This window comes from Rhea pennata, chromosome 1, assembly GCF_028389875.1.
Source record: "Rhea pennata isolate bPtePen1 chromosome 1, bPtePen1.pri, whole genome shotgun sequence".
In the NCBI taxonomy this organism is placed as follows: domain Eukaryota; kingdom Metazoa; phylum Chordata; class Aves; order Rheiformes; family Rheidae; genus Rhea; species Rhea pennata.
This window is the reverse complement of record NC_084663.1, coordinates 44,103,300-44,125,370: the sequence shown is the minus strand read 5'-3', so window position 1 is coordinate 44,125,370 and position 22,071 is coordinate 44,103,300. Positions and strand designations below refer to the sequence as shown.

The 22,071-nt window shown below is 36.1% G+C and overlaps 1 protein-coding gene across 1 annotated transcript in view; it reads right to left on the bottom strand.

Annotated features, from left to right (window-relative positions):
* Positions 1 to 3,053: 3,053 nt before the first annotated feature.
* Positions 3,054 to 22,071, bottom strand: part of PTPRQ (protein tyrosine phosphatase receptor type Q) — a 109,308-nt gene continuing 90,290 nt past the window's right edge. Inside the window, exons 36-45 of the mRNA XM_062595113.1 lie at positions 21,863 to 21,889; positions 21,115 to 21,196; positions 15,915 to 16,005; positions 14,437 to 14,513; positions 11,881 to 12,015; positions 11,651 to 11,776; positions 9,311 to 9,459; positions 7,401 to 7,536; positions 3,375 to 3,498; positions 3,054 to 3,091 (exon numbers count right to left, since the gene is read on the bottom strand). Coding sequence (XP_062451097.1) covers positions 3,054 to 3,091; positions 3,375 to 3,498; positions 7,401 to 7,536; positions 9,311 to 9,459; positions 11,651 to 11,776; positions 11,881 to 12,015; positions 14,437 to 14,513; positions 15,915 to 16,005; positions 21,115 to 21,196; positions 21,863 to 21,889 — 985 coding nt within the window. The remainder of the gene's footprint in view (positions 3,092 to 3,374; positions 3,499 to 7,400; positions 7,537 to 9,310; positions 9,460 to 11,650; positions 11,777 to 11,880; positions 12,016 to 14,436; positions 14,514 to 15,914; positions 16,006 to 21,114; positions 21,197 to 21,862; positions 21,890 to 22,071) is intronic.

The window sequence follows — 22,071 nt, the reverse complement described above, 5'->3', positions numbered from 1 at the left end:
AAAGAAGAAGTCTGAATGTGCTGATTATTTTATCAACACTTATAACACTGTAAAAATGTGCTTTAAATTCCAAATGAACGTGATGTTCTGGTGTCTTTATGCAATTAATTTTGGGAACATATCAGTTCTTGACAGCACTGACGCTAGCCCCTTCTAGATATGTAAACTGGAATTGGCTGAATGTATATATATAGATATGCCAGTTTCTATAGAAATTGCCTGAATAATTTAATACTGCATGATCTAAATTCAATATAATTGTAACCATCCTATAGAATTCTAGTATTCTTCTGTTTTCCGTCAAACATTTTCTGGTTTTGATAGAGTATACTCTTGCTGCATAAGCAGTGCCAAGAATCTGTAGACAACTGAATGGCAAAATTAAAAATAAGAATAAAAATGTGTGCTGCATTATGTATATATATTCTTAAAATAGCTATTGAATGAATTCTGCTCTTGCTGCCATATCTCCAGTTTTGCCAGCAGAGTCACCTCAGGTGCCATTGCAAACGGGAAGGAGGGGTGGGAGAGAAGAGACCACACGAACATTTTTTCTTCATAACTGGACAGTCGGCAGGGAGGATCTTCTACTATAAGGATGCTTCCCTCGCCCTGTAACTCATGGGCGGTCACATCAGAAGCTACTGCTGCTTTATTGTTTGGAGATACTTCTTTCCCTGAGCATGTCCTGTGAGTTGTGTCCAGTTTATGCTGACTGTTGGCTTTCACCCTTAAGAAAATGCAAAGTGTCCCCAGGTAGCATGTATCAAATTGCACACATCAAATTGTACAATAAAGCACTTGAATTACTTTTAAGATTTTTTCATTTTGACCTATAGAAAAAAGAGTCAAATTTCCTAGTATATTATTGTCAGACAAGCACACTACTGAATGTAGTGTTTGACCACAGGTAGGTGCCCTAAAGGAGGATGTAGGAATTCTCAAAATAGGTATTTTACAAAATAGGAAGCATTTAAGGACATTTGGAACTTCAAGACTCATCTGTAAGTTTCATAAGGCTTATTAGCTTTTTCCTAAAAGTAAGAGGAATGACACATATATATATTCCAGCCTTGTGGATTCCATATCTTGTGGATACAAGATTATACAAGATTATGGCTCTATAATGTCATTTTTTCACAGTGCTGCATATACTGCTACCAAGTACAAACACTAATCATGAAAAACATCTGTAAGCTTCTATAAGCAATTTGTCAGAATACTTTAAAGCATATGTATAATAAATGAAGAACACATGTTTCATATGAACCAAATGAAACTGGAGCTGTACAGAATGCTTTGCCAGAGACTCGAACAGCTGTGGACATCACCTCTCTCTCCCTCTTTCCAGCTTTAAAAGGCATTGTTTTCCTTTTAGCTTGACAGGTGATGTTTACAATACTGTCAGTCTTCCCGAAAGACAGCTTCTCCAAAATATCTCTGTAGACTATTTCCATCTCTTTAAATGCTGCCTTTTGATTGTCATTTTAGATATTTGGCATTTAAAGGGTCCTCACTGCACCACCCTTGCCCCATTCTGAAAAGATACCAAACACCAACTATCCTGTACTTATGCATAAATATCAAGCTACATACTATACAGTATTTTCTGTCCGGTAGCTACAGTTTAGAGATGGGAAGTTTTGTTACTCTTCTGTTCAGAGTGTGTGCATATACCCACATCCACACCCACACCCCTTTCTAGGTGTTGAATTTTCCGGAGCTTGTCCCCTCAACAAGGCTATGGATTTCTTCTTTCTAAACAGAATATAAGGTGGCAACTCTGACGTCTCTTTGCTACTATATTTTTTGAAACTCAGATTTAGGTCACAGCTTTAGCATTGTTCAGAATGATACATTTCTTTACACAGAGAAAAAAATGACCAATGAAACACACCAATGATATCAAACACTGCCACTTCTATGTAAAACCAGGGCACATGGTATAATTATTGCTCTGTAGTCCTCCTACTCCATTAGTTTTTGCTTTGTTTCTCAGACAACAGCTTCCTGCTTCTCTCTTTCCTGTTTCAGATCTCTCTGATAACAATTATCAGTGGGAGTAGATGTTTCTTTTTATTATATCCCCAGATATTACCTCACATACTTTTCAATGTCTACAGTGATTCACCAAGCCTCAAAAAAGAGCAACAGCTTTTTTAGTGTTACAATACATTTTTGTATTAAATTTTGTGTATTCCTTGTAAGTATGCTATACACTGTAACTTTCAAGACATTTGAATAAATTATAAATATTCCATTACTCAAATGAGTCTAACATTCATTATAATATATAATAAATTTACAGCTTTATTTTATCTGATTAACAAATGTAGCAAGAATGTAAAATGCTTTCTTCAGCACTGAACATATGCATTCACCATATATATTTAAAAAAACCCAACCCACTGATTATAAGGTAGCTTAAATAGCCCCAAGTGTCCCTGAAGAGCTACTGTGTGCTGGGTAAAAGCTGAATAATCCTCCCTATGTCAGAAGGTGACTCTTCAGCTGTTGAGGATCATGAGTTGATATGCTTCCACTCATAAAACAAGATTCAAAACACAGAACATACATTTAGGTAAAGACTAAGATGGTATTGGAATTAATCTGCAAGAACTGAAAACACTTTGAAACCTATCTAGCAAGAATGCTTCAAAACCAAACACAAAGAATACAGCAAATTCAGCCCAAAATAAATTCACTGGGAATATGAATTTTTTACATCATATTTGGCTCATTTTTCGTCTTTTACAAAGGTAACTGGAAAAAAGAAGTATGTTCAGAACACACTTTCAGTTTAAATACATACTAAATGCATTATTCGTATAACAAGCAGAAGTGCAGTCTCTGCAAAACTATTGCAACTCCTTATTACTCAGTGATACAACTAAAATATATTTATGAAGGCACATTGATAGAAGAAAAACAGTTTCAATCATCTGTGTTTGTTTTAGTCATCAAAATAGGGGAATTCACTTTGGCCCCTGTGCTTAAAAAAATATTACTTTGATTTTTAAGACCTTGATATTTTTAATATTTAGTTTTAATATTTACATGGTAGTTTCTTCCCATTCCAGCTCCACGTCACCTACAAAAAAAAAAAAAAATCAGACATATTACATTAACTTACCTTTTAAATAAACTAACTGCAGGTAACTTGGCTCAGTTTAAAAGATCTCACAAGGAAAAAACTGGATAGCTTGACCAATGAGTACTATCATGAGGGAGGTTAAAGAGCAGCAAAGTCCTAGAACTTCACACTTCTGAAGCCAACACATGCTTGTTGAAGTATTCTTATGTGCTTCTTAGGCTGGACAAGTCAATGCACTTACTGTGAAAAGATAATTTTAGGACAATCTGCATCTACTTACCTTCCATGGCATCCAGAGAGTCCATCTTTTGCAGTGCTGAATAATTTACGAAACATATGGGCTGACTGCTTCCCTTACTTGTCAACAGATCCAGTACACACTGATGCAAAAATATATATTGTGCCTGTAAGATGTGAATTTAAGATGTTTGATTAGAAGAAAAATTTATTTTTAATAGTAAAAACTTTAAGGATTTTTGTATTTAAGTCCAGGTGTTCTTAAAGTAATTGCAGTTTAACTCAGCAATCTGAACACTTTGAAAACCATATCATGTACATCTGACCCGATTTCTTTAATTATGAGGTATATTGTGTTGAAATTTGCCAAAAGATGTTAATTCTTATGCTCAGTAAAATACATGAAATTATAGTAAATAGAGAATAATAGGCTGTTCCACAAATTTCAGTAGAAGTTTGTTCTATGAGAAGATGTTTGATTATTTTTTGTCACTAGATTCAGACTGAAGATACAGTACCATATAAATGGAAACTTAAATATGAAAACTTTCCCCTTTCTAGCATAGATAAAACCAGCAGGGTGCACTAAAATACAAAACTTCAAGTAAATCTGCATGTTCTAGAAGCATGCATCATTGCTAAAAGCAAAAACACACTAGTTTTAGTGATACTTCTTAGACTGTAGCATCATTTTTAAGAGACTAAAATGCAAAGAATGGGTTAATTTGACACTTCTGAGGACGCAGTAACTCCAGGTAACAATTGCAGAAAAGAGAAAAGCAAGAGGCTGAAAACAGAAAGAAATTGATTAAGCCTATCTTCAGCTGGGAGAAATCCTGAATGTTTAAAGACTTAGGAACATAGGTGCAGAGAATGAGTCAGATGACCCAAGTAACTTTGACCTCTTTGACTTTTGTGCACATAAATACTTTTTTTTCCCCCTTCAATAACTGCTATTTTGTTTCAGAACTGTCAACAATTTTCAAGTGTCTCAGATTTATAAGAGGAATTCATTTACATGGATATGTCTTAGGGTCATGGTTCCAAACCCCTAGATAGCTAAAACAGACTTTCACAGGCCCCAAAGGATACAGTAGCAATACACTTTTCCGTAGGTCACCTGTTGAGACAATAGCATGGCATTACCTCGCAACAGCCTTTGTGCTTGACCTAGAAAGAAGACGATAACAGACCCACGGGACAAATACAGTTTTCTAAAATAAAGATCTGAAGTATCTCTGGAGTTTAGGAGATTATTCTAATTCAGAAGGCAGATCTCGAAAGCTCCATAATCTCTGGCATTCATATGGCTGCTCGTGAGCAGGTAGCAATGAAAATCTTTCTGAGCATTTCAGGGGAGTAAAGTAGGATACCTGGGGAATGCATGTGTCCTAAAGTATTTTCCAAGTTATAATTAATGACGTTCTTAATTATTTGAAGCTTTTTTGTATCACTGAACATGGGAGAGAAAACAAAAATTTCACTAAAGAGTAGGTTATGCACTTCACCTGTAGTCAAAGGGCAGGCCTTGCTAACGAAGCAGCGAACCAGGATGCTGAGTTTGTACCTACATTAGTGAATTACACAGTGGCTCAGTACATTGTCAGTCAATGCAACCTGATCACCAGAATGACTTCAAATTGTCTAAATAGTCCCTCCCACGGCTTTGATCCATACCAGGAGTTAGTACGGACCGTGGGTTATTCCTCATAGACAGATTGGATGTAGCTAGCTTTTGTGGGGAATGTGCTAACTACAGAGATGTTTAATTGCACAGGTGGAGGCCAGCTGGCTATAATACCAAAGAATGGCTCTGTCGAAATGAAAACTATCTTGAAGTTATAAACAAGCAAAGTCTGGAAAAAAGAAAAAAATATTTTACTCATACATCTTGCAAATAGTTTGACTGAGGGATCTGTAAAATGAGTTCTGGAAACGAATGAGGCTCTTCTTTTAATATCTTTCATGCTGATCACATAAAATCCAAATTATAGACTACTAAACAGTATTTTATAACAGAACTGTCAGAATAGCTTGATTACAGAATCCCTCATAAAACTTTACAAGATTCAGTTCTTTTGGGGTAAGTTTCAGTGGTGATCTGCATCTCATAGTCTTGCAGACATGAGCTAGAAATGACCTGTACAGAACAGCCTGTCTCGGGATTCTGCCATGAGTATGCAGAATAATAGTTCCTGTCTTTGATCTCATTTGAAATCAGAACTATAAGAGCATTTTCTCCATATTACATTTTGGCACATCTTTTTCTGACCTTTGCCAAAATATGTAAATGCAGAGGTGAGGAAAAATGATGCACATTTTTAAAAAAGGACACTGATCTTATCAAATGTCTTATTGTTTTTAGGTTTGATTTTGGGAGGCTTCTCATTACACAATCTTTCAGCCTGCTATATTTTCAGATGATTCTGTTTGAAGTCAAAAGCGTAAAAACAAAACAAAACAATCAAAAAAAGCATTCACTGGAATTCATCATCACAGGAAACTCCTGGCAATTGTTTAAGTGCATCATGACTTGTAATACTAAAACGTCTGCTAGAAAACAAACAGACTAGAAGGGATTTTATTAAAACCCGTACCAGCATGTATGTAGAGAAGTTCAGACTGTGATACAAGTAGTTAATAAGCAGAAGGAGGGAAAAAAATCAAAGCAATTGGTAATTACACAGCAGTGTACAAGAGACACAGGGACAGTTTCATTTTTCATCACCACAAGGTCTCACAAAATCTATCGTGCAGTTGCTGGAGAAGAGAGTTTAACCTCTCCTCATCTACTCTTATGCACTTCATATATTCTGAAATGATATGGAAGAGCAGAATTGCATTCCTAACAAAACAAGTCTCCTGACATCAACATCATTTCAAATCCATCAGGTAGGTGGAAGTTCTTCCCGAAATACAAAATGACCTAGTAATTGAGTAAGAGAGGAAGTTTTCCACAGAGCCTAAACCAGCACTCACTAAAGGCTGATTGATATGAGCAAGAAAAACAAAATCTGTATTAACTTAATTGGTATTAGGTGCATATAGGCAAACTGGCTGAATTTGACCAAGGACTTACAACCTCTATTGAACTGTGAACTATGCTTCAGTATAATTGTTATTTCAGTGATATCTCCCTTTGCAGTCTTGGTGGCATCCTGGGTTCCAGAATCAGTGTTGTTAGCTTCAGTTGTGCTAGAATTCATCCTAGCATCTGTGTAATGATCCAGATATAACTGTATTAATTGCTTACAATTTAAAAATTGAAATAAGAATTGAAAATTGAGTCGGGATCATAAGACCATCTTGCCTCCCATGGCATTTATAAAGTCAGTTTCAAGCCCACCCTGAATTAGATAAGGTTATTAAACCAACAGGAAGGAAAAGAGGGAGAGTGAATACAGCCAGCCTGGGCATTCATGATGAGCTTTAAATTCTGTTGCTCACTTCTGGATCGCCAGACCTCCAAGTACAGGAGGAGTCTTTCTTATTACTAGCAGATCACCACTAAGTGATACCAAACTTCATAAGTCTGCCAGAAATTTGTTTATTTTAGATCCAAAAACCACTATTGTCTTGATTTTACATCTGCTTAATTCTGTTCAGACACATTATTTTATCTGAAGCAATTTTAAAAAGAATCAAGAAATTATTAATGAGGTCAAAGGTAAAGACATATATAAAGGTTTGGAAAACTGTGCAATACATATGTACAAAAAATACAGTTAAGTAGCAAGTAAGGGCAAATTAAATAGTGCATAGGCAAAACCATTTTTATTTAGCACCTGTTTTTCACCCCAAACTTGAAATGAACTTTCTCAAAGTCTGAGAGATTCAGCTTTTGGTTCTAAAAACTAAGTATTTCAGCAATTTTTTCAGAACTGGTCAAGACTTTGCTGGCAAAATTATATTTAAAATATACCTATGATATTCACAATCCAAATAGAAGCAGGAATTAGGATAAAATGTATTAGGTGTCTGATACTTACAAGATCCTAGTTTCGTAGGAGATGATAGATAACTTTTTAACAACAGGAAAACAGAATACAAATACACTGTTATATCTTACCAGATTCTGTACCATACACATTCTTTCAGTTCTTAACTCAGCTACAAGTCCATAGATATCCACAAAATCATGATCATTTATATGCTGGGTTAAATGGTCAAGTGCAATATAAACTCCTGTTCTTCCAACACCAGCACTGCAAACATAATACACATGACAAAATAAAATTTGTATGTTCACAGTTTTCTTGTATAAAATATTCCCTCAGAACTTTTTGGTTGAAGTAGATTGATTGTAAAAACAAAACTTGGAAAAAAAATGATGTCTTTGCACAGTTTATTTTTTTTTCCAGTCCCCTTGGTGAATGGGATCAAGTGAAATCTGGATCTGAGCCAGTTCTTATTTTGATTTTATATCAGACAAATTGAATTAAATCAAATCTGCATAAGTGGAAAAATAACCCAACAGCTTTTCTGTTAATTCTTAGAGCTTGCTGATTCAAAGAAAAGAAATCACAAGATATTGTGATATCAGACTTGGATTCTGTGATGCCTTTTCCATTAGAGACAAACCAACATAGTATCCGGCAAAATATTAAAAGAAAATACTTCTAAAAAGAGGACAGAAGGTGTTTAGGACACACAGGTAGCTAGCATTGTTTTATTTAAAGGTTTGAAAATGAACAGAACTTCTTAAAATCACTACCAGACTTTTAGGTAAATAATGTAACAAATACAGAAATTAAATATCATTTCAGGTAACCAGGAAATGTAGAGCAAAACTGTCCTAAACCTGAAAGGTCTAATAAGCAGAATATAACAAATGAGTTTTCTTAATATGAGAACACATCTTGCTGCTTTACAATCATGTGCAGAATAACTGGCCCATGCTGGTCCCTTTATGTATCTTTATTGTGAAAATAAGTGGGAAAACTGCAGGATAAGATTCATCGCAGAGAGACTCCAGGCTACTTAAGTGTCCTCAGCACATGAAGACTCTGTATTTCTCTCCTATAATAGTCTCTCTGGTCCATGCAGTAGAGGAAAATGCCTAATTGTCAATGACAACAATGTCAAATAAAATGAGAAGGAGGCTTCTCATCAACGTGATACCTGTAGGACACCAAGGATAAATAAAAGAAGCCTCAATGATAACCTCACTTGACACATTTAGGGAAGAGATTTGTGGCACCAAAATCAAATCCCACATATTTCCAGACTCCCATTGACTGAGAATGAGGCAAAGAATCAGGCCCAAGTCTCTGAGCTCGGATCATGCCCACTCAGTCAGTGGGAACATTGACCTACATATAAAATGAGGACACACTCACCACCTTCCTGAAGGTTTAGCCTTCCCCACATGGTAACTCTTTGAAATAGCAATTTAAGGTTGTTGAGCATGACTTCAATGGGAACTATGACAGCTGAACACCTCTAACCACCAGGCCATTTATTTAGGAGCCTAAATATAGACTTTAGTTGTTTACCGGCATTCAAGTTTACAGTCTGACATATGCAAACCTCTATTTCAATTTGTCATTCTCTCTGGCTCCCAAACAGTTTCTTCCTTGTGCTAATATGTGACGTGTTCATTTTAAATAAAATTCTAAACAATATTTCTTAATAAGAGCTGCAATTGTAAGAGAAATCATTAAAGACCAATAGAGCACTTGTTGCTATTCCTTTGCTGACAACAAAGAGGAAATTTGAGGTAAATCCTGTGACCCTGTGGAAATTGTTGAACTAACTCTTCCACAGACATCACTTCAGTGGGATTTCAAAGAGTGGAAGGAGACACTTTGGTACTTTACCTCCTAGAAGGACTAAGGAGCACCGCTAGAGAATCGTGCTGTTCACGCTAGAGCCATTCTGTGCACTTAGTTTTCACTGCTCTTGCTTGGCAGCTTCCCTGAGCATTGACATGCACTTAAAATGATAAGACACTAAATAATGTTTGGTAAATACGCTTACCTGCAGTGAACCACCATTGGTGTAGTATCATGTGCTCGGCTTGCACGGATAAGTTTTACAAAATGGATAATTGGAGCAGTAGTTTCGGGGACTCCATGTTCTGGCCAGGAAGTAAAATTGCACTGTCGCACCATCATGCAGTCTCCATGCTGAAAAATATGAAAGAAGACAGTTTTTGCATCAGAGCTATGGAAGAAGATCTAGCAAGCTACATGTAAACTTTTCAGCAATTTCACTTAAAAAAAGAAACTCAGAATAGCATAACTATCAGATGTACCAAGGGATAATCTATGGTGCACACATTTTATAGCAGTTTCTTTGAAGGAGATGGCATCAAGTCTGTTTTGAGGAAGTATTAATGACTTCAGCCAGCAATCACCTTCCATTTGACTTTAGTCACCATATCAGTGTAATTTGTAGGTTACAGGTTGAAGTTTCTATAGCTTGTGTAGAAGTTTAGTGGACTTCAGCTATTTATTTAGGAGGAGGTTATTCCCCATTGGAATGGTTATAACTATTAAAATGGTTATTCCAATTCTGATCTTGTATGGTCAAGATAAACAAAAATATGTTGGTAATCACAAATATATTTTCTATGTGTTCAATGCCTCCTTAATCAGACAGCAGCAACAGTAACTCAAATATCCCAGCCGGTTATGACCTGATTTCTAAGTTAATTTTTAGGACATAGGAATAAAAGCACTGGATCAGGCCAAAGACTTGTCTAGCCCAATATCATGTTTTGAACAGCAGCCAGGGAAAAACATTTGGAAAATTTATAAAAACATGGCAACAATACAACAATACTTTAGCAGAATATGGTTTTACTTCCTAATAGTCTGTTACTCATGAACTGCCTCAGTCAGAGATAGTGTCTTAAAATTAATACTGCTGATGAAAATTTTCTTCCGTTAATTTCTCCAGGTTTTTGAATTCCTGTAAGTTTTTTTTGCATTCACAATACCCTGCAGCACAGAGTTCTGCAGTTTAATCAATGGTTCTATAATAAACTAGTTTATTTTGAGCCTACAACTTACTCTTTTTAGAAACACTGAAAAAATGTGAAGAATTATGTGTAACAAATACTTTGGGTCTATATTATTAAAACTGATTAACATAAAAACAGAAGGACATTTTGGAAATAATTGCAAATGATTTGCCTCATATAGGTTTTTTACTTGCACTGGAAGATCAAGAATCCATCCATTCGTGGGTAGAGGTGGAAGCGCAATTCTATAACCAGCAATATGGCACTGTTATTGGCATGTGCATAAATGGCATAATTTCTTGTGCGGAACAGCTCAGCTACTATAAATTGAGCACTCAGGCAATTCAGGTTATGCTTTATTTTCTCTCCAACCTCACTCTAGTTCACTCACGTGATTTCACATTTTGCTGGCATGTATTTTTAATCTGAAGAGTCCCTTTACTAGCCTTGGTTTCTCTGTGTCTTATTTTAGCTGAAAAATCAGTTTGTCTTCTCTTGCTGTCCTTGTTCCATTGTCCTGTACTATGTGCACAACATTGTGGGCTGACAACTGAGAAAATCACCTAAGTAGCATGTTCCTTTTGCCACATGCACATGTCACAGGATGGTACTGCATCTTTATATTTGGATAGCCCGGTTCAGGTCCTAAGACCTGGCTACACTGCATACGGCAAAGGTCTGCGTTGTGAGTGTGAAAGACTGGCTTCATCTTGGGTCACTACATCCAGGATTCCTTTCCAAGCCCACCTGCTGGTCTGACTTTTGCTGCCTGCTAATTTTTCCGAAGAATGGAAACTATAATTCTGGATCATAACAAAGATTAACATCATCACTGTATCCCCCCTACCACTCTTCCCAGCACAGAGAGTGGGAGTGATACTGATGACTCTCATTCATACTGGGTGAATCTCCTGGGGGTGGAGGCCAGTACTGTTGGTGGTACAATGCAAAACAGCTGCGCTGCACCAGAGACTCTTGCCCTTTAATCTGAGAGGGATGCATTCAAAGGGATTTGACTGATCCCAGAATGGTTAGGATTACTCCTTTCTAGAAGAGACAACTGAGGTGTCCAAATAGAAACTTTGCCTCCCACCAGACCAAAGGTTCAGTAACCTTGATAGGCCCTTCATGGTACACAGGCCACATGTCTGAGATCTTTGTGACTGAAACTGGAGAAAATTCTCACAGAAAGAGCAGGAATGAACACAAAATGCTCAGGAAAACCAAGTGGTACATACACATTTAGGATTACAGGAGGAATACTGAGGGTTAGGCGGATGGAATTGGGCACATCTGATGTTTTCAAGGTATTGGATTATGTTTTATTCAATTGGCTTCCAGTTCTGGCTTACCCTTTCAATTTTCAAATCTCTGATGGTCCAGTCTATTTGAGTATCTTCCATCAATTTAGTAATCACTATATCCCCAAATACAGTCACTGGTTTATTATCTTCTGGCCAATACTGATGACATCTTATCTGCAGGAAGATGACTACTAATTAGCAACGATCATAAATAATCCTGAAAGAAACTACATAAACAGTTATATCATGTGCTGTTAATTGGTGCACTGGTAACTTACCCGTCCTTTTTCAAAACATTGTGTAAGCATCACAAGTGTTTTTGCTCTAGTCTCCCACACCATTCTCCAGAAATCACCCACTGTTCCTGGTAATGGTCCCTGAGTTGCAATAAACTCATTTGGACATAAATAGCCCTAAGAAGAAGAAAATATTTAATACATAGTGGTTGGCGAGGAAAAAAAAGAGCTTGCACATGACTCACAGTTGTGCCTATAGCCACCATGCCTGTGGCTGGAACCTTACCAGACATACTAAACTGACTGGTGCAGAGCTGGCTAATTATTATGTGGCAGGTGCCCATGGAAGCGTAAGAGAGTAATGGCATTTTTTCCACTGTGTAGAGCAGTTATGAACCAATGCTCTAATAAAGTTTTGGAAATACCACTCCAATAAAAGTGCTATCTTTTAGCAGAGGAATTGCATGGACATCACAGTCAGTAATTCCTGTTAAAAAATATTTAAGTCTTTTTGTCAGTCTTCAGATCCAACATGAGGCCACAAAGAACTGTGTCAGGAACAAGCCAAAACAGTAGAATTAAAATAGTACTAAGGAGCAGCGGGGCCAGGGAAACTACTGAGGAGCAATGCAAGTGCTAGTGCAAGCTACATACCACACTGATGACCTTGTTGTTCCAGTGATCCGCAGGAATCTGCTGTAAATTAGGAATGGAACTTACTCAAGCAAATGATCTGTGATAGAAGGTCTTTGAAAAGCCTTCTATAAGGTTGACTATTTTTTAGAGTTGGCTTCTTCTGTTTAATAATAATTTTATATTATAAATAATGTAAAAGTTGAACAGAAGAAATTTTGTTGAAAAAATCTGTAAATGCTCTCAGAATGTTTTCTCACCAATCTGTTTTCTTAAAGAAACTACATGTACCCTACAGAACTCTAAGAACTATACAGGACTTAAAATAACAATAGCAATAATAAAAATGACTTTATGCTGTAGAGCTGGCAGTCTCTGGTATCACAAAATCTGTTTGTTGCTCCAAAAAAACTGCCACAGTGGTTTATAGCACCACCAAAGCTCCTTGTTGGAATTACAGCCCTATAATTCACAGCTGCCTGTTGGTTACTGAATCTGTAATACATAGAACAGGTGGCAGTGGAAAACTATGTTAATCCTCCCTAGTTTAAGAGCAAGGTGAGGAACTGTAATTCAGATATGCAAGGCTCACAGTTGAGTTACTTACACTCACACACACACACACACGTGTGTGCACATTGTATATGTACAGCTATATGCATTTATATATTTAAACATCCACAAATAGATAGAATGAGAGCATTGAAAGGCCAAAACTTTAGCCCAGAGAAATGGTAACATTACAGCTGTCCACTCACTGATGAATGGTGACCAAAAGTGAGATGCCTATATGCTGTAAAAACACACAAAATCTCAGCAGGGAACACTCTGCAGCTGTGGCTCTTCCTACAGGTCTTTTGGAAGCTGCTGTTAGTGCTCTGTGTCCAAGCCCTAGCACGTTAGTTAGAGGGAGGTAGGATGAAGGCTAGGCCATGCTCCAAGCTATCTGGTCCCCTTCTCAACAGTTCTGCGCACAGTCCCAGAGCCACACGCCACGGTGGCACGGCTATTCGTTGCAGCTACCTGTCAGAATCAGGAAATTCCATACACAGAGAATGAGTAATTTTTACTAATGGGAAAAGAAGACACTGTTGAGATAAGACACCCATTCTCAGCTCTGCTGTCGATTCCCTGTGAATAAGTATTTCAGTTACCTGAAAAATAATTCTTTATTTCTATTTGCCATAGTGCCACCTATTTAAACTACAGTCTGCATGTCTTGCTGTGTGTTTGTTCAGTGCTGTGTGCAAATGGGATCTGGATCTCACTTCAGACCACTAGTCACTGCTACAATAAAATAAATGTATGATCTTAATATGAGTAATATTTCGAGCTTCAACAAAACAAAAACAAGACAGGTGTGACTAGAAACAGAAAAATATAGACAAAGGAAAGAATTTATTGAGAACACAATTAGAAAATGGAAGGCCTATGAAGAAAGCTGAGGCTGAGAAATAGCATATTGGCTGCTTCTTCAAGAAGCACATTTACATTTTCCTCCAACAAACTTTTATAGAATAATAAGGGCATGCAAACCCTCTCCCATCCAAATTGTTAGCCATTGTTATGAAACTGTTCAGTTCAGTTATCTTTACATTGTCCTTTTTTGTATACACCAGTTCCAGCTCCTGAATCAAGAGACAAAATAATGCCTGCCTCCAAACATTTGACCTCAGTGGAAAATTGTCTTTTATGATAGCAGTGGGAGACAATTTTATAAAAAGTAATTCATTGGGCACATTTTTGATTATCACTGAAAATCATTGCCCGACAATGAAAATTGGGGACTTTATATTTTTTAACTAGTCATGTTCAGCGTCACACAATCACCTGAAAAACACCATAGCAACAGGAGCTGTAATGAATGAAAAATTATCCCATTCTTATTGCAAGTTCTTTCTTTTTTTGACTCTCTCTTGTACAAGAAAATAAAAATAGTAAAAATGTGAGAGACTTTCTACTTACAGATACATAGCTGGCATTAATGTAGTCGGATCCAGGAATACCAGCATCAGGCATCAGCTTTACTCTGTTGTTGTTATCTAGCATTGAATTAAAGTCTAGTTAACTAAAAAGTTTGTTTAAAAATCACAAACACATGTAACAAATATCCCTGGAGTGCTAAGAATTCAAAAATAATGTTAATGTTGTTAATCCAAGAACAGTAGACATAGTAGGACACTGTTCACAATGGTTACTGAATCAATGTCTATTATTGTACGATCATTCTTTAATGTCCTAGATATATTTTAATATAGCGATTTTTTATTAAAATGGTGAATGTCCCCAAACCTCAAATTTGATGTGTATGGGGGGATCCTGTGCCTAACAGTAACCAGTTTTCTTTAAAGGATGCTGTTTTAACACAGGCAACCTCCATATGAATCAGGGTGAGGAGAATGATAATCTTTCCCATATACTTGGTGTCTAGACCATAGAATTGAGCCAGATCTTGGCACTTTAAAAATTCTCCTTTATATAAGGTAAATACTTTATTACAGAAAAGTTTGGTTAAAAGAAGACTAACTAAAAAATGAGTGAGGGTTTCTGATTTGGGTCCATAGTGAAAATGTAGAAGTAGAAAGATATCATAGGTGAATAAGTAATTGCTGAAACCAAATACTCCAAATGTTGATGGCTGATCCTCAGCTTGGTAAAAAAATGAGAATACAAAATTAAAGATTTATGAAACTCAACTGTCTACATTTTATTGTGTGCCATGAATATGAATTTTTAGTGACTGTAATTTATAATCTGTGTTGAGCAAAGCAGTAGATAACAGAAGCAGCTGTTCTGAAAAGTTAATAGCACAGAATGTAGCATTATTAACCAAGGAATGCCATGCTCCCCATCTCACATCACAGCTAATGCTTAGAATAATAATGACATTTCTTGTCTTATTAACTGAAAAATGAAGCAGTGTTGAGTACAGAGAGACAGACTGCTGTCTCCTGTGATAAAATCTAGCCTTGGCTTATAAGTTATCATACATTCACTCTGATCTTCCATGGAACCCTTACAGCACATTTACACATATCCACAAGAAAGCATACCCAGGCTTCTGGGGTAGCTGAATGTACAAATTGTGGATTTTATACGTTTGAAAAATCTACTTCTCACTAAAGGGAGAAAACAGGAAGAATGTGAAAGAGTTTGCTACATGGGTTGAATTACAAAGCTAAGAAACTGGTCAGGCTACAGTTTCTTGCACCTGCATTTTAAAGCCTCTGAAAGCAAGCTGAAAACTACTTTCTTTTTTAAAAAAGGAAAAAGAAAACAAAAACACAGACTGCTTAACAGAAATTCAGAATTTCATAATATGGACATCATTGCATTAACATATCAAAGACAGATCAAACAAAAATACAGTTGCATTCCAAGTATATGCCGTACTGTCGTAGATAGAGAGCAAAATGGAGCAGTTGATTAGTAAACACACATACATGGCTTTATGTTTGGGAAACGATTCTTAGACCTGTTCCAAGGCAGATCAGCATCAGTTGAAGCAAGATCTTCAAGAAACTTGGGAAGCTCCTGTAACAGAATAACTGCTTGTTAGCAAACCTTTGCATTTTACCAGCAGTAAATACCAAAAATGGATCAAAAGCAATCTCCCCTGAGATAATCACCCAGTAAGAGGAAGGCCCTTTTAGTTCTGCAGCACACTGCATTTCTAAGAACAGCTGGAAACATTACAGAAGCATTTCACCTCACTGTCAACCCTAGCTACATCAGCAATGTCAGATGCAGTACTGCAGAAAATGCTGTCAAGTTGAACAGTTAAAGCTTACATGAACTTTCACCTTAAAAGTCTGGATAAATTCAGCCTGTCACCTTTTTGTGTGTGTTTTTTCCCCTGTCTTTTCATGGAGTCACATACTTGGTAACCATGTCCTACCGACTTAGCCTTATTTCTGAATAATGCCTTTTCCTAACTCCTGGAGCTTGGGAGAGCTCTTGCCACAGCATGAGAACTGATGAGCATTTAATCAAGTTGAGACAACTGGCAATCAGTTACTGTTCACAGGACAGTTCCTGAAAGGGGTGGGAAGAGTTATTTTTGCTTGGACTATAGTTTCATAACTGGCCATTAGTTCTACTACTCAAGGGCAGAGATGGGTAAATCATTCGTATTGAGGAATTTATTTGATGGGGGTATGTGTATACATAAATATGTATATTTTCCCAAGCTGAGTAAAAGAGTGGAAACAATTTCATGATTTGTTAATGGAGGCAACTTATTAATGTGATGATCTCACAGAAGATCTCTTAAAGAAGCCAGAATTTAGCCAATTTGTTCTGTTCCTATGTTAACAAAAACTAAACTAACTTTAATAATATTTTTCCTCTTTGACAAATGTTACATGCAAGTTTCTTTCAACTTTTAACTAAGATACAAATGAGATTTGCCTTTTGAATCTTTATAAACAAAGTTTTGCCATTTTTGCTGCGTAATCCACTCAGCTTTGTCTTTTAATCTTACTGACTAATCCCTGCATGAGTTACTTCCAAATGTAGGGTAGATTCAATGATTATTTTCAAGTGCTCTTTTGCTCAAGTACTTGAGACAGTTTCCTTTTGGGAAATAAAATTTAATGAGCAAATATTATCCAAAAATAAAAATAAAAGGGGCCATGAATAATAGAAAAAAACAAGGGTGTTTTTTATTCCAGTGATTCTTCTTTCATTCTTAATTATTTTGTCAGTCATATTTGATGGATTTTGATGAGTTTATATATTAAGAACATCATATTTTGAATATAAGCATGAACAAAATATAGTATTTTAAAAATTGACATAATTAACTAAATGAATACTCCATCTAATCTGATATCCTATTTCCTACAATGGCAAATGCTTGACATACAGATGAGAACTCAAAACCCTTGAACTGTACTATGAGCAATATTATCCCATGGGATATTTGTTTCTCTCACCAGTTGAACCAAAAGCCCAAGGCCTGAAGCATGAGGACTACTTTGCTTTTATAGTTACATCCTTGACAGTACAGCTACAGGTGCTTGTCAACAGGAAGAGAAAGATGGTTTCACAATGAAAGTAGATGACTTTAAGTCAAGAGACCTTGCTTCTCTTCCTAGCTCTGACACATATTTCCTTTGGGACAGAATTAGGCAAAGAATTGCAGAGAACAATTAGACACCCATCTCACTTTGAAAATTAACAACAGACTAGTTCTCATCTATGCCCTTCAAAAATCTCTTTCACTATTTGTGGTTTTCTAGGGATGAAAAGCCTATGATTTTACCCCCTTCTTCTGGAAGGAAAATTTCTGAATTAAAATCTCCTTATAAATGAATGGTTGACATTATTCAATTTATATCAGTATGTTAAAGAACTAAACAATATGGTCAATAGAGATGAAGCAAATATAAAACTAAACAAAGACTGTAACATACTATAGAAAATTATTTTTAAATATTTTAAAGTAATGTACCCATTATTTTAGAATTTTGTCTTTGAATCATCTTCTGCCATACTCAGAGCAAATGTTTTCTACCCGTTCAGCTGCCCCTCTTTTTCTCAATTATCCCTTAAAAAAGTAAGGTCTCCGTCCTATGACTGAACCTACAGAAAGATCACTGTTCTCTGACAGGGTGGAGTGACTTCTATGAATTCCTATCAGGATGTGATAAGAACAGTAAAACATAGCCAAGGGTGGAGAAGTTAAAATTCCCCTTATTCAGAAAACTGAAACTCTCACACAGAATTTCTGACACTGGATTTTGCAGCAAGGAAGAAATTTGATAAAACGTCTGTGGCATTTTGTAGACATATGGGCCATGGCAGCCCATATCACATGCACGGCCTCTGAATTTTAACTTGCCTCATTTGCCTCATTCTGTGAGTCTAAGCTTCCCAGTTAATTAGTACAGAAGTAGTGCTGTTCTACAGTACCTGGTAGTAAGGAGGAAATACAGAAGCAGATAGAGTTGTTGTTGTAATGACGCTCCGATATCTGAATGAGTGCTTAAAGGTCTTGTACCAGTCCTCTGCATCAGTAAGGATTTCAGTCTAAATGGTTATTTTCAGAATTGGGGAAAGACTGTTTGAATTGCCAGATTCAATCAATATTTGTTGTGTGAACTGTATTTCTTTGCAGACCTGTAAAACTTTTAAATAATTCATTTGCATTTTGCTTACCATAGAACTTCATGGTACTGTGGTGATATTTGGAAGTATTTCACTTTTTTATTTTTACTGACAAAATGTATTATAAAACACCGATAGAAGTATTTCTGTTCCAGTTACTAGGAAACTTGATTTCCCAAAGGTATTGGGAGATAAATTAACCATCTAGAAAACTGGAAGTCTGAATATCAGCTAGGTGGTGCCCACCATCAGTTATTGTGGCTCCCTACTGTTTCTTTAGACTTGTCTTTTCTGATCAGTTTTGGATCCAGATCCATGCTCAGATCCAGATTCTCTTCTCATCATGTTGACACACAAGCCCACTTTCATATGCAGACAGAGATCAAATTCTGGAGATCTCTAGGCACTGTAGCTATGATAGTCGTGTAAATTAAATATGCCCTGGAATGTCCCTGCATTCCAAGACTAGCTGAAATGGAGGGAGCTACATCTATTCTAGCAAAACTCCCAAAACAGCATTGTTACCTACGAACAGCTATTGGGAATGATCCATAGACTACTCTCCCTACCAAAGCATACCTTTGAATTGCTCAGGGAGAATGCTAGTGAAATAGTCCTGATTTGTGGCAGGGAACTTGATAATATTTTGTTCGTGTAAATAATCATAGTCGTATGTCCAGTTCCTCGTATGCTTGAATTTACTAGCATGGAGACAGCCAGAGAGCACAGGCTGGCTTAGCACCATGCTGTTACTTACGTGCTTTAGAAACAATGGATCACTGGTTCATATGCTGAGCTTAGCTCTTCTACACACACTGTAGGTGCCTTGAGTCATTCATGTCAAACTAAAGTCATAAATGTGGATGGAAATGATACAGGTCATGGAGTCTGTTGTGCAGAAGTTCATTTTCAAGCCTATTATTCATCTCATAATACCACAGATGCTATAGATAGGCCCTCAAACAGAGACAGGACCTACCCCGTAATTCTGCTTGCCCTTGGACAAGCCATCTGAGAAGAAATCACTACACTCTGAAAATGGGAAACTGAAGTTCTGAGAGGAGGTGAAAGTCCAAAGGACTGTTGATTACAAATACATAATAATACAAATACATAATACTACATAATTTAGTTAAATGAAATTTCAGCTACTTGTATTTGTCTAACTTTCAAATGGACTGCCAACATTTCTACTTGATAAAATATTGTAATTAGTTTTAAGGCATTACAGTGTTGTAATGGTTATCCCAATCTCGATCACACCTAAACAAAGTAATAGTAGAAACTTTCCAGTGATGAACATTAATATGTGAAAATGATATTGCTAGTAAAGCTTTTCATCTATTCAGTCATACATCGTATTATTATAATCACTCTTGTTCCAGTTAAATAACACTTCTACTCTTGGAAAAATAGTTCTACATACTTTATTGCTCAGAGAATTTTATGGTGCTTTTTATTATTAAACCAGACCAATTCTATTTAAAGAGCATAACCAAAAAGCTGTAGGGGATACCATTAATCTTTTCACACTTTTGTTGGTTTTCCCTTAGAGACTGAAATATTATAATCTAGCAGAAGAAAAGCCAATTGTTGAGTCTTCATTTTTGCTAATCCAAATGCTAAGCAATTCATAGTAAATGAATAAATCCCAAAAAAATAAAGTCACTGGAGACTGACAAATTATTTTTGTGAGAGCAAATGACTCTAAGTGTTAAAAATGATGATGATGAGATGATGACGATGATAAAGGTTCTGAAACAACAGTAAGAGCAAAGATTGTTGAGAAGAAATATGATAGCCAAAAAATGCTACTTAACAAAAACAGTGAAAAATTTGAGGTTTAAATTTGAAATTATGTATGCATTATATAAATGTCTTGTATATTTTGAAAGGTGGTGGCTTTTAAGAAAGAAACACAAGTTTGCTAAATTGATCTATTCACATATGAAGATGGAGGCTATTCTCAAGAGCAAGACAGGTATGACCTATTATTTGTAAAGGAGTGAAATTACTATGCATAAACTTTACACTGTCCCTACTGAAGCCGATGAAAGAAAAATGCTCCTGAAGTCCATGGCAATACAATTAAGGCTTGAACATTTTGCAAAATAAATCCCAGCTATGTTTTTGGGGTCATCATTGCTCAGGAAAATGAGCTTATTTAAGCAATTAAATATATCTATGTATATGTAGACAAAATATTTCTAAATAAACCATTCTCAATGGAACTACATATGCATCATTGTATATGTAAAAACATTTACATATTATAGTGTTCTTGCAAAGATGGGAGTCTAGAGAAGATTACCTTTTGCTGACACTTAGGTGAATAATTCTGATCAGGTTGCACTGTAGACTGCACAATCCAAATCAGTGTAATATTACTTTCTAAACAATCAACCTGGTAATTGGGTATTGATTATCAAGGCCAGAGTCCTTCACGGCCTTGCCTGCTTAAAATGGACATGAAATGTGACACATGAAACGACTGAAGGTCTTGCGATGTTGTGACAACTGCTAGCAACATACCGAAAATTCTTCCTGAAACTTTAGGTTGTTGTTTGTGCAAAGCTCTTCAACATGTTGTAGGAAGGATTTCTTGCTTATTGGCCTGAAAGTAATGATAGAAGAATTAGAAACCTATGGAGGATTTTTTTTGTCATTGCTTTTAACTTTTATTTAACTGCAGTTTCATTAATAAACAATATTTTCCAATTAAACAGCAATGGATGTTTAAAGGCAGAAAATTATAAATTGCATACAGCATGCTTATTTGATTTATTTTTGATCACATAAAAATGAAAGCATTTTCTCCCTCTATTGTTTCTTCAAATTTTTAAGTTGCTAGTGTTAACAGTACTGCTGGGTAGGATTGTTTTTTTCAGGCAACAGCACTCAAATGCAAGGTTTTGATATTAATAGAAGTTTTCTAAGGTTATTGTATTCTAAAGTACATAATACTTCTTTGTGGCACAGAAAACATTTTATACATTGCAAGGTTTTAGACATATAAAATATTGCAGTGACCTCATTCTCATAATGACATGGTTTTTAAACCCCAAGGAGTTTAAATATCCCTGTATTACTTCCCAAGCTAAAACACAGACATGCAGGCTTCACCCCAGAGAGAGAGAAAGCATTTCTCCAGTTACCATGCAATTAGTCATGCTTTTATGATTTATACGCAGCTTGGAGTTTTTTCTAATAAACATAGAAGAGGGAACCACACATTGAGACTCACCAGTGACCACAATATAAAAATTTTTAATCAACTTACTTGATGGATTTTCTATAACTAAGTAACCTGCAACAGAGATTTTTGTTAAATGTAGCAAGCTGTGAGTTAACCAATATAGTGCATATTGATAGGTTCTATATGAAAATGTTAAGCTGGAATCAGATTTATTTTTCTAACGGATTCAAACACAATAGTACTTCAGACATCTTGTGTGATTGTCTTGCTTAGTTTTTAACTCATGAACTGAT